General features: G+C 56.2%; 1 protein-coding gene across 1 annotated transcript; it reads left to right on the top strand.

The window, feature by feature from the left end:
- The first annotated feature begins 10070 nt into the window (after window positions 1-10070).
- Window positions 10071-11504, top strand: IER5 (immediate early response 5). The gene has a single exon (XM_032696471.1). The coding sequence runs from the start codon at window positions 10192-10194 to the stop codon at window positions 10894-10896; it is 705 nt and encodes a 234-aa protein (XP_032552362.1). The 5' UTR covers window positions 10071-10191; the 3' UTR covers window positions 10897-11504.
- Window positions 11505-12071: the final 567 nt, after the last annotated feature.

Here is a 12071-nt window from a genome sequence, read left to right as displayed (position 1 = left end):
CGTCACGCCCCCACCAGGACACGCCCCCAGTAGCACCGCCTATAGGGGTGTGGTCTGGTGACGTCACCCCCGCCATGGCGCGCGGGGGTCGGTCCCGGCGGGATCGTGGGGCGGTCCCGGCTCTGCCAGGGAAGCTTCCGCAGTTCGTCCCGGGGTCCCTCACACCCGCATAATCACATACACAATCGGTCAGGCGGGAAGGGACCACTCCGGGTCATCTGGTCCCACCTCCCTGCTCAAGCAGGGTTATCCAAGAGCACATGGCACAGGATTGTGTCCAGGCGGTTCTGGCATATCTTCGGTGAGGGAGACTCCACACCCTCCCTAGTCTCTGTTCCACTGCACAGTAAAGAAGTTCTTCCTCGTGTTAAGGCGGAATTTCTTGTGGATCAGTGTCTGCCCGTGGCCTTTTGCCCTACGGATCAGCACCACTGAGCAGAGCCCGGTCCATCCTCTGACCCCTCCCTTCAGATACAGTCATTGATGAGGTCCTCTCTCGGTCAGCCTCTTCTCGAGGCTGAACAGGCCCAGCTCCCTCAGCCTTTCCTCCTAAGCGAGATTTTCCAGACCCTTGACCAACTGAGTAGCTCTCCACTGGACCTGCTCCAGGAGCTCCACGTCTCTCTTACACTGTGGAGTCCAGAACTGCTCACAGTACTCCAAATGTGGCCTTGCCAGGGCTGAGTAGAGGGGTGGGATCACTTCCCTCGGTGCCCGAGTCTCAGCAGCCCTATCATGACAGAGGTGGTTCCATATTCCTACCTAATGCCTTCCCACAACAGTGCCCAGACCGAATCACCGGCATCACTGTGCCACCAGCAAGGCAGTGCAGAAGGTGGTGTATGTCCTATCCCTTGTGTTATGTGGATTTATAATGTTAATTAAAAAAAAAGAAGAACAAAAAGCAGCCTTCTTAGTGAAGAGAGGAAGTGAGGTAAGGAGTTCAACCACCATCTCCTCACACACCTGGAGTTAGCAGCAGTATTGTCCATGCCAGACTATTTTGTGTGGAGGACATTTTGTGCTTTATGCCAAAGCCAGGACAGTAACTTTTTTCTCCCTCACAGCATTTGCAGTCTTACAAACCTCATACAAACCAGCCAGCCAGCCTCTTCACCCAGGTTCATTGGTCACATCACAAAAACCTGTGCCCAAACATGGAGATAATCCAGAAAAAGAAGGGTTCCCAACAATTTGCCCGCTCTGCACAGGCACAGGGATCTCCTGCTGAAAGGGTTTCCTCCACCTACTGCTCATTTCTATTCTGCACCCTGCACTGGAGGTACCTTTCTCACTCCTTGCTTATTTGCTATCCTAGTTGATAAAATGAGTAATATGCACTTGCCAAGAAGGAGGGGGAACTTCCAGCCACAGGGAAGCTCCAACAGCTTTCCCTGCAGCACTCTGAGGCCCCACATCCCTCTCACCCTACGTGCCAGAGTCTTGGCACTGTGGGGTCCCATCCTGCCCTGGGCTGGGATCCCCACCATGGTTCCCAGGAGGAGCAGCTCATCCAGGCTGTGTTCCCAGCCAGTGTGGGAGGAAAAAGGAGGGAGCTACAGGCAGTCTGCTTGGCTCCTGCTACCCTTCCTTCCCTGGGAAGGCACAGGCACTGCTTCCTTCCTCCTGCCTTGTTCAGGGTGAGAACAGCCCTGCACAACTTGGCTTTTGTCCATCCCAGGGTGAGGATCCCTCCCTCCCTCATTCCCACCTCTCCTAAATCTCTGGGCTCTGACAGCTGCGAGCACAGGTAGCCCTGGGCTTGGAGCAGCTGGCAGGAGGGGAATGGAGCCTGTGGAGTGCTGAGGGATGTGCCCATCCACATCCACACAGCAGAGATCCCTCTGCAAAAGGATGTCCCTGCCTCACTCCCATGGGACAATCTGGCACAACGATTGATTTTGCAGAGGCTTGGCCAGGAGGATTGCCCCGAATTTTGACCAAAGTGCACACCCCTGCCTGCGCTTCCCAAACATGGCAGTGGTCCAGCATGGCGAGCAAAGGCAGTGCCAGTTCACTGAGGGAATGGGCACAAACCCCACTGGCAGAGGTGCCTCCTCAGCATGGGAACTGGATACCTGGCTTTTGCAATCCCAGCAGCTTTCCTCACCAGTGTGGGGTGGGAAGGCTGTGACACATGTTGAACCGGTTTCTGCAGTTTTAGGGGGTGAGAAATACTCCTCCTGCTCCGGCCAGCCCCACACCAGGTGTGGTGCAATAGGTGGCAGCTTTAGGGCTGGTGTTTGCTGGCCCTTCCTTGCCTCATCTTGGGTGGTTTTCCCACGCTGGCAGGTTTTGGGATGTCCCTGCCAAACGTGTGCTGAGCATGGGAGGTTCCCTCCAGGAACAGAGTGCCAAGGAGTCACTGGGCCAGTTTGTCTGTCCCTGTCCCCCAAAGGCCTTACACTCCCCAAAGCCTCATGATCCTCCCATGACTTCTGCATGTGCATCACCTGAAACATTCATTGCATTGGAAATGAAAAAGGGAAAAGCTCCCATAGCCTCTTAGAGTGAGTAGCTAGGAATTTCAGAAATCCTTTAATAAATTATGGGAGCACTTCATTCACTTAACTGAAAACGATTTCTTTTTTTACAGAATCATTTAGGTTGGAAAAGACCTCTAAGATCATCGAGTCCATTTGTGAAAAAGTGTAGAGCTTCACAGAGCTGTTGAGGGCTGAAGGTAAGGTGGTTTATTTACTGAAATTTAGGGAAGTTGCAAACTTTCCAGGAATAAAAAAAGACAACCTGGTCTTTGATGCTGGAAATTAATTCATGTGATGTAGTAAATTGAAAAAAAAGACAACCTGGTCTTTGATGCTGGAAATTAATTCATGTGATGTAGTAAATTGAAAGCCTGCTGCTTTCACCTGAAAGCCACTCCAACTGTGCAGCTATGTATTTTTTAGAAGAAGGGCATGTTCCTTGTGGGAAGGTCTGATTTTGGGCTTGGAAGCAGCAAGGAGAGTTTCAGGAGCTTTTCGGAATGCTCAGCTAACCTATTCCTCCTGGGAGAGGAGCGCTGGGTGCACGGCACACAGCTGCAGAACTGGTCAGGAAAGATCTGATGAAACACTTCTGCACCAAAAAGTGCCAACTCATCAAAATCCCAGCTGTCTGCAGGAAAGAGCTGGGCTCCCTGGAACTTTTATCAGGAAAATCTTTGTGGCGTGTGTGTACATGCACAGGGGGGTGTGTGTGTGTGTGATTCCACACCAGCCTGGTGTGAAGAATATGCGTTTGATGGCTTTTCCTCTTGGAGAAAAGCTGCATTGGTTTGAATTTGGATTTATGAAAGTAGAGGGGACTTCCCCCCTGCCCCCTGAAAAAGTTTTAGAGCTAAAAGAAGAAGTGATAAAGAGTTTCAGACGCTTTGGTGTTTTTCCTCCTTGTTTGCATTTTCAGTGAAAATTGAAAATTTTCAGTGGTGATTTAAGAGGATTAAGACAGTGATAATGATACAAAACACTGGTCTGTAGCTAAATATTCAGGGTTGTGGTGGACAGTGAGGGTTTACATCAAATCCTGAGGGTTTTCATCAAATCCTACCCACTCACGGCCTCTCTGTGTTTATCCTGAACCTAATTTTTCACAAATCCTTGGAGGTTTCACTGAGAGACACAAAGGGAACAGATGACACAAGGCTCAGCCTATGACACGGTGACCTACGGGGGCAGCTCCGAGGTGTTAAAAGTAAAAACAAGATGATGAGGGGTGACTGCTCCTTGCCAAGAAGGCTTGGATGCTGGATGCTCCAGGTGGAGCTGATAGAGCAGGTCTCCTTAGCCTTGCACTTATCTAGGAAGGAGAGAAGCCTGGCCAAAGCTTCTCCTGGGGGCTGTGGCTGTCTCTCGTGGGCTCTTGCTGTCCAGCAGAGCTGGTTCCATGCCACAGCCATACTCTCAGCTGGGTTCCTAACAGTGCCAGGCCTGTGGGCAGCACAGACTGACAGGGCATCTGGACAAAAATGGTAAAAATGCCACCAAATATGGCATAAATGAGCAAATGCAACGTGATAATTCATGTTAGGATGCAGGGAGACTGTTCAGAATAAGGGTGGTTTTGGAGAAAATTAATTTTCCTCTTTGCAGTGCATGAGCAATCGGTTATTTAATGAAGGTGAAAACGGGAAATGAAATTGGGGAAAGGTGGCATTGCTTTCTGCAGGGTGAATCCCTGCCTGCCATGGGATGCCAGGGATGCTGAGACGGTACCTGGATCCAAAAAAGGGTTGTTAAACTGCAGGACTAGTGAGGTGCTGGACTGCTGGAGTGCTTGTTACTTATATGGGTGAGTGAAACTGGAAGGAACTTTTCTCCAGCAGCCTTTCCCTATAATCTTTCTCGTAATCCCTGTGTCCATGGATGACCTGTCCAGGACTCCAGGCTCCCCACAAACCAGGTGAAGGACAAGGCGGCTGGAGGAAGGTCCTTACAAGAGGGAAGGGGCACAGATCAGCAGGAGCAGAGGCAGTCAGTGCCTGCTGGCAGACACAGATGTTTTATTTTGCAGTTCTCCTTGATGGTGGGAGGAGGGATTTGACAGAGAGGATCTGCTCTGCCCTTGGAGAGGATCTGCTCTGCCCTTGCTGCTCTCCGTGGTGGTTGCTATTCTGTGGTGTGATTTTCTGGCAAGTCCCAAAGACCCTGATACCCCTGGGGGGTCCTTGAAGGAAGCGGGAAGTGGAGCAGGCAGCCTCTCCTGGGATAACAAACAGCTCCATGGCTCCAGAGCATCATTGTGCAACCTCCCCATCAGGCCCAAGCGGGAAGCAGTCGCACAGAGGACACATCTGCACTCTGGGGCGTGCAGAGGGCTGCGGCTGTCATTTGCCCGATGGCTACAAGGAAGGTGACATTGAGATACAGGGAGAGGGAAAAAAAATAATTAGGCTGAGACTCCTCTGGGCAGAGGATGTACCCTGTGGATTGCTGAACTGTGACTGCAGCTGGCTCTGCGTGGAGTTCTCCTGATTAATTGGGGATGTTTAACCCCAGCAGCCAAGGCTGCCGCCTTCTCCAGCACGGAGTTTGCTCGGGAGCAAATCACTCCAGTGAAAAACACCAGCTGGGCTGGGAAGCCAGAGGATCGTCTGCTGGGCTGCATCCCAGAGCTGTCCTGCTTCTTTTCCCCCTGGACACAAGGCAGCCTTTGGAAACGGGACAGGACCCATTGCAGGCGTATCAGAGAGGGAAAAAAACATACAGGAAGGTGGACTACAATAGAAGGGTTGTCTGATAGGAAACTCCGGACAAATAAATGCATTTTTTTCCCCAGGAAACCCAAACCAGTTCCATAAGCCACTGAAAGATATGGGGCCATATTTTTCCAAGGGAAACGGCTGCCTGAAGAAGCTGATAGCTGGGAGTGGGGTTTTTTTTCCCCCTTTGTGTTTGGAGAGGTTGCAGGAGTAGCAGCAGGATATCTGATGGGCAAGGGCTCTGGGTCACAAGTCTCCAGAGGACAGGAGGGAAATCCCAAGCCTGTGTCTCAGAGTGAGGCAAGGGAAATTTTAAATCATTAATGTAGGGGGAAAAGGGGGAATCCCAGGTCACCGGGAAAAAAACCAGAGAGAGTCCTGCCTGCCTGCCTGGGGTATCAACACTATAATCTCTGTCGATGGGAAGGGGTTTTTAACTCTGGAAAACCCCTTTGCTTTCTAGTACATGGCTGTGCTGCAGGCTCACACCTCACAGTGGTTTCGGGGTAGGTGACAGAGCTGCTTCCTCTCCTTTGGGTTTAGGTCTGTATTGATTTGTTTGTGTTTGTTTCGCTTGTGTTTGGTTTTCATTCAACAACGATAGTGGTCGGTACTCTTGGCTGTGTTTTGGGATGTTTCCCAGCTCTTCTGACCTTATCTCCAAGCACGGATAAACCAGAGCAGTTGGGAGCCCTGGGGGTTTAGTTACCGATATCCGATTGCGGCAGGTCCAGACCGCATCCATGCGAACCATCGATATTTCTGGGGAAAAACCCAACCACAACAACCCTCCTCCTCCACCTCCTGAGCACTGCATGGGTCCCTCACGATTCAGATGTTTATTCCCATCCAGAAATGAACTCAAGCTGTGGATGGATTCCCATTTGGAAATGTTCCTCCCTGTCCTGTTTCGTTTACGTCAGCAATCGCTGGGGATGTGCCTGGATCTCCCTGGGGCTTTGGCTGTCCTGAAGCTCTGTTTTTGCTGCAGGCAGCTGCTGGTGCAAAGGCTGTTGCCCCAACCCTACTTTTAGTGAGGGATATCTGGTTGATTTGTTCCCAGCCTCTTCCCAGAAAGGGTCTAACGCACAAATCCTGGTCTGAATTGAAGAGAGAGGGGCCGATGCACTGCAGTGGTGCTGGGACAGCCAAGGGAAGCGATGGATGAGTTCAACCTGTGCTTTGAGGAGACCTTAATTTCACCGTCCATCCTACCAGGAGGGTTTTCCACCTCTTTACTGCATATGGCTTCCCCCTGGGGCCTGGGCCACACATTTGGTGACAGGGAGGGGCTGGCGGGGGGTGTGTGGGGAGGGGGACAGGCGCCGCTGTCGGAACAGGATCTTGCTAACCACATCCGCATCCCACGGCTGCAGGTCGGGGTGGCCGTGCTGTGCACCAGATGGCCGTGCCAGGACGGTCCCCAGCTGCGTGGGATGGAGCTGCGGGGGGGGGGGGACGGGACGGGAGAACCACGGTGCCGCCAGAGCCGGGGATGCAGGCAGCCGGCTGGGGATGCAGCCCCGGCATCCCACGCTGCTCCCGGCCAAGATGCAACCGCACGAACCCCCAGCGAGCTTCCCGGCGCCGACCTCCTCTGCTCGCCGTCGAAGGCGACTTTAAACGCCTCCAAAAACACCCGGTGGTGTGCGCGCAGCCCTCTGCAATTATTATGTGTACCACAAGCTGCTTCCTCCCTCGAGCTGCTTTTATCTCGCTTTGTTTTCCTTTCCAGGTGGGGCCGTGGGCTCCCCGCTGCTCGGCCTCCGGGGCTGCCTCCTCTGCAGGCTCTGCCGGCCGCAGCTTGCTGGCGGAGAGGCCACCTTTGTCTGCCAGCCAGCCAGCCCGTCCGCCCTCCTCCTCCTCCTCCTGCCAGAGCTATTTCGGGAAACAGCAGCTGAGCCGGAGGATTGTTAATTGTTCGTCAAACCCCTTTCCAGCCCGCTTGGATCACATGAGGAGATTAGAGCGCCCGTCACACCCTTCCCTCCGCCTCCTTCTCCCGTATCCCCCCCTGACCCGGCAGGATGGGGGCAGTGCCCCTCCTGCGGGCAGATGGGTGGACACGAGGTGCATCCAACCGCCCGGGATGCTGGTCCCAGCGAGGCAACGGCTCCCACGCCGTGCCCAGCTGTGGGAATCACGGGGATGCCAAGCCGTGGGTATCACAGAGGTGCCCTGTTCGGAAGGCAACCCCAGCGGGATCACCTGCCAGCGAGGCCGCTCCGGGTGCAGGCAGGAGCCCAGGGCAGGCAGGAGCCCAGGGCAGGCAGGAGCTCAGGGCAGGCAGGCAGACAAAGCCACCCCAGGCACTGACCTCAGAAGCAGCCATGTGACTCCCTTAAACTTACTAAAGCATGACATCAGCCTGGGAGGGAGCGGCAGGGCTGCCACCAAAATACCGCCAGGCTTCAACCGGCTGCCTGCTCACTGCCGGGGCTGCCTCTGCCTGCGCTGCTGCTTGTCCTCTCCCCCCTTTCCCTTCCTTGGTTCTCCTCCAGGGAAAGAAAATCACCACTCCATCTCTTTGCAAAGGGCAGGAAGAGCAGGCAGGGGCAGGGCAGATGTCAAGGCTTTCGTGCCCTGGGAATAATGTGCTGGGGGTTGTGCCTGACAGACAGGCATGGTGCTGGTGGGTGAAACTGGTGGTACTGGGTACAGGCTCTGCTGTCTGACATCCTGCACCTCTGCTCCTCCCTGCTGGCTCTCTGTATGAGCACTGAGGGGAATGAGGGACCGCTCAGGACCCATCCCCATCCTGCTAATCCAGGGCCAGGGCAGGGAGAGGATGCCAGCCCGCCTGTTCCTAGGCAGAGTAGGTAGCCAAAGTGCAGTGACTGGAGAGAAATGGTGCCTCATGCCATCGGGGTGAGGTGGTGAGCAGCAGAACAGGTCAATCCACTCGGATCCAGGCACCTTCACCCAGCGGAGCTCCCACGCTACGTCTCCTCCACCTGCACGCGGCTTTTTCCAGCCGGTGTGATGACTTTGCACTGCTGCTCTTCATCCGGCATCTGAGCTGGGATATACGTGGCTGAGACGGATCAAACCTGACTTTATCCTTCTGACCCAGATCACCTCTGCTTGAGGATGCAGGTGCCCAGATCCTGCAAACGGCAGTCCCAGGGCAACACACCTGCTGATGTACAAGCCTCTTGCCAGCAGCACAGCAGAACATTGTGTCACTGAGGGGACATGGGTGGCAAGCAGACGTGTCTGCTGCGGGCCAGGAGCTGTGACTGCAGTCCCAAACATCTGAGCCCAGACCTGCCCTGGCTGGTTAGATTGACCCGAGGGCTTAGGCCAGGGTGTTGCCGGCCCTCCGAGGTGCGGGGAGCAGGTTTGGCGGGTCTGGGATCCCTTGGTTCCCACCACTGGGACTCGCATCCCTCGGGCCTCCCACGCCGGGTGTGGAGGGGACAGCCCTGCTCCCTGCGGTCGGGAGAGGCTCGCCCTGGTGTGGGCAGGGGGAAAGCTGGGACCAGCTGTTTTGGACAGTGTTTTGGCTGTGTGGTTGGGCATGCTCTGGCCTAGTCGTTTCAGACAGCGTGGCAGGTTTGGTGGAGGAGGTGGGCATTTTGAGATGTCAAACCCCAGGTTGACCTGCTGTTGTGTCCAACACCCAGAGAGTGTCATTTGAGGTTTTCCTCAAGCTATGCTTGAGCAGGAGGAAAACATACATTTGGTCTGAGTGTGGGATTTTTTTCTGGGGAGAAGGCTCTTGTTATGTCAACTCTGTTTTGGTGTGCCTGAATCTTCACCTGTTTTTTGTTACCACTGTGACAGCCACCCTCTTGTCCTTCCAGCAAACCAGGACATGGTGGCAGATCCTGCTGGTAAAACACCATGACAGGCTGTGGCTTTCCTTTGGGGGAGTCTGTGGTTTAATCCTCTGGGAAAAAAGGGATCAAAGTGAGTTGTCATGTGTCACTGGGAACAGAAACTGATTCTCAGGGGCAGCACATTGAACTTCCTTAATTTCGGGCTCTTTCACTTCTCTTCTTGCAAGTGGTTACTCCAAGTGGATGAAGGAGGGTCCTCACTCCAAGCCCTGAAATACCCTCCAGGCTTTTTTAGAGGATTCTCTGGTGCCTGGAGCTGTGTCTGGGGGTAACTGTGTTGTTCCCTGTGTTCCCCAGCCACCAGGCTGGTCCTGCCACCAGCCCTCACAGCTACAGCCAAGTGAGGTTTCAGTTCCCAAATAAAGTGCTCCAGTCCGTCATGATCCCCATCACCCCTGGAGATGCTGATGGCCTGTTATCCTCCCCCATCCTCCCTTGTAGCCACTTTGTGAATCAACCTCTTCTACCCTGGGCTTTCTGCAAGCTTCACTGCCAGACCCCTGGAGCAGAATTCTGCCTGGCAGCTGGGCAGGGATGGCTTTCTGCTCCATGTCAGGGCAGATTTTCCTTGAAATACTAAAAGACACATTTCCCCCTCCAGCCAACACCAACACCAGTTCATTCTCTAACACGACAAGATATCAGAGACGGGCTGAAATTGCGGGAAACCTTTCTAACCCGACAAAACAGGGGTTGCTCTTGGTTTGTTTTTATTTTTTCTTTTTTTTTTTTTTTTCGCAGGAGCGTTTCGGACGCTGCGGCCGAAACCCCCACGGCCGCTGGTCGCCCTGGCCGAGCCCGTGCGGGGTTCAGCGAAAGCTGGGGGTGCCGCCGCGGGTGTGGGCCCCACCGCCCGCCGGCGTTGCCGCTTTAAGCGCCCTCTCCGCGGGGCGAGCTTTCGAACGCGCTGCCCCGCGCTGCCATTGGCCGGCGCGCGCGCGCGGGGGCCAGCCGGCGGTTGGAGCGGCCGGCGGCGCGCCCTGATTGGCCGAGGCGGGGGCGGTATAAAAGGCGCGCGGGCGCGTGGGCTCGCTCAGTCTGCGGCGCGAAGGGGCGGCGAGCGGAGCTCGGGTGTGCTGCGGACCAAACCCCGACCACCTCGGCCCGGCGCGGAAACCACCCCCAGCCATCGCCCACCCGGTTTCCCCCATGGAGTTCAAGCTGGAGGCGCACCGCATCGTCAGCATCTCGCTGGGCAAGATCTACAGCGCGCGGGGCCAGCGCGGCGGCCTCAAGCTGCACAAGAACCTCCTGGTGTCGCTGGTGCTGCGCAGCGCCCGGCAGGTCTACCTGAGCGAGCCGGGCTGCCCGCCCGAGCCGCCCCCCGCCGCCGCGGGGCCCCCCGAGGAGGAGCCGGCGCCCCGCACCGCTGCCTGGGCGGCCGAGCCGCCGCCGCCGCCGCCCCCGCAGGACGAGGCGGGCAGGGACTGCCAGGGCCCGCGGCCGCGGCGCTGTTGCTGCGGCGAGGAGAACCGCGGGGGCTGCGCCGGGGCCCCCCCGCCGCCGCACTGCCCCCGCAAGCGGAGCGCCGGCGAGCGCGGCCAGGCGGGATCCCCGGTGAAGAAGCCCCGCCGCGAGGAAGAGGAGCCGCCACCGCCGCCGCCCTCGCCGCCGGGCGAGCAGGAGGACATGGAGACGGGCAACGTGGCCAGCCTCATCAGCATCTTCGGCTCCAGCTTCTCGGGACTGCTCAGCAAGGAGCCCAAGGGCCGACGGCGGCCGCCCCTGGACGGCGGCGAGGCGGCGGCGGGCACGGCGCCCGCCGAGGCGGCGGCCGAGACGGGACAGATTTGCTGCGATGAGCCGGTGCTGCGGACCCTCAACCCCTGGAGCACGGCCATCGTGGCCTTCTGATGTTCCAGCCGCAGAGACTTGGCCCTCCGCCGCGGGACGGGGGGCCCGGAGGTGACACCTACCCACCCACCCACCCAGCGCCGGGGGGCTCCGGCGCCCTGCCCCGCCGCACGGGAAGGACGGCGGGGCAGCGGCGGCAGCACTTCCCCGTTCCCCGCCGGGTTCTGGCTGCCGGCACCCGCCCTGGGAGCGCCCCCGGCCCTGCCCTCCCGGAATTCCCCTTCCCGGCCGGGCCGCCGCCCTCCGCGGCGCCCGGGGGAGGTTCCTTGGCTGCCGCCGACCCCGGGGGCGCCCCTGCCGGGTGGTATCTTAAGCTTGGAAAGTGTTAAGTTTATTAAATAAAAGTCTCTATTTTGGAAAGGTTTTAGGTCAGAACTATTACATGGTGCTTTTTAAAAGTGTTTTATTGAGAGAAACGAAGTTTACAGACGCTCTGACGGAAAGTCCTTGAGCCTGTTTGTTAGGCTTGGTAACTCCCGGTCTTTGTTGTATAAAGGCTTGGGGCTCCCGTAGGGATTTTTGTACAGTGTTCTCCTTCAGTGATGTATCATGTTTTGTATAAAATGTAATTCTACGTGTACAACACGTATTAAATATTTTCAACTGTATAAGCCTAGTTCCTGTTTGTGTCCCGCTGGCTCGGGGGGGAGGAGGGCAGGCAGCAGCCGGGGTGTGGTTTTGCATGTCTGTGGCTGGATCCACCCTGCCTCGCCAGAGGCTTGGGGTGGGTTGGAGTCCAGATCCTCTGGGAGCTGGGAAAGAAAGGGAACTTCTGTCAGGGCGCCTGGAGTCCTTCCCAGGGTCTTTGAGGTGCTCCCACTACTTCCAGCTACAGTCTCTTCCGGGGCTGGAGCTGCCGTGGCATTTGAGGTCTTGCTCTGAAAGTACCTAATGTGTGAAGTCACTGTCTGTGGGTGGAAAGCGGTTGCTAAATCCCTGAGGAGCAGCTGGGTGCAGTCTGACCAGGCCTGTGGCACTGCTGGGCTGAGGACTGGCCTCCAGTGTTGCCTGCTCAAAGGTCTGGATTGGGGTTGTTTGAGTGGATTTGTCCCGGTTGGACACAAGCTACTGCTCTGCCAGAAACATTTTTCAGTGCCTCCTCCTTGCTGTTACTTGCAGAATAGTTCAAATGATAAATACCAGGAGGGTTGGTTTTTTTTTTTCCTCTTTCATTA

Source organism: Chiroxiphia lanceolata, chromosome 9, assembly GCF_009829145.1.
Source record: "Chiroxiphia lanceolata isolate bChiLan1 chromosome 9, bChiLan1.pri, whole genome shotgun sequence".
NCBI lineage: Eukaryota > Metazoa > Chordata > Aves > Passeriformes > Pipridae > Chiroxiphia > Chiroxiphia lanceolata.
Note: the sequence above shows the minus strand (reverse complement) of the source record. Positions and strands in the feature narration are given on the sequence as shown.

What these genes read in the sequence shown, in the direction of transcription:
- IER5 (XM_032696471.1), top strand. Translation starts at nt 10,192, where the DNA reads ATGGAGTTCAAGCTGGAGGCGCACCGCATCGTCAGCATCTCGCTGGGC.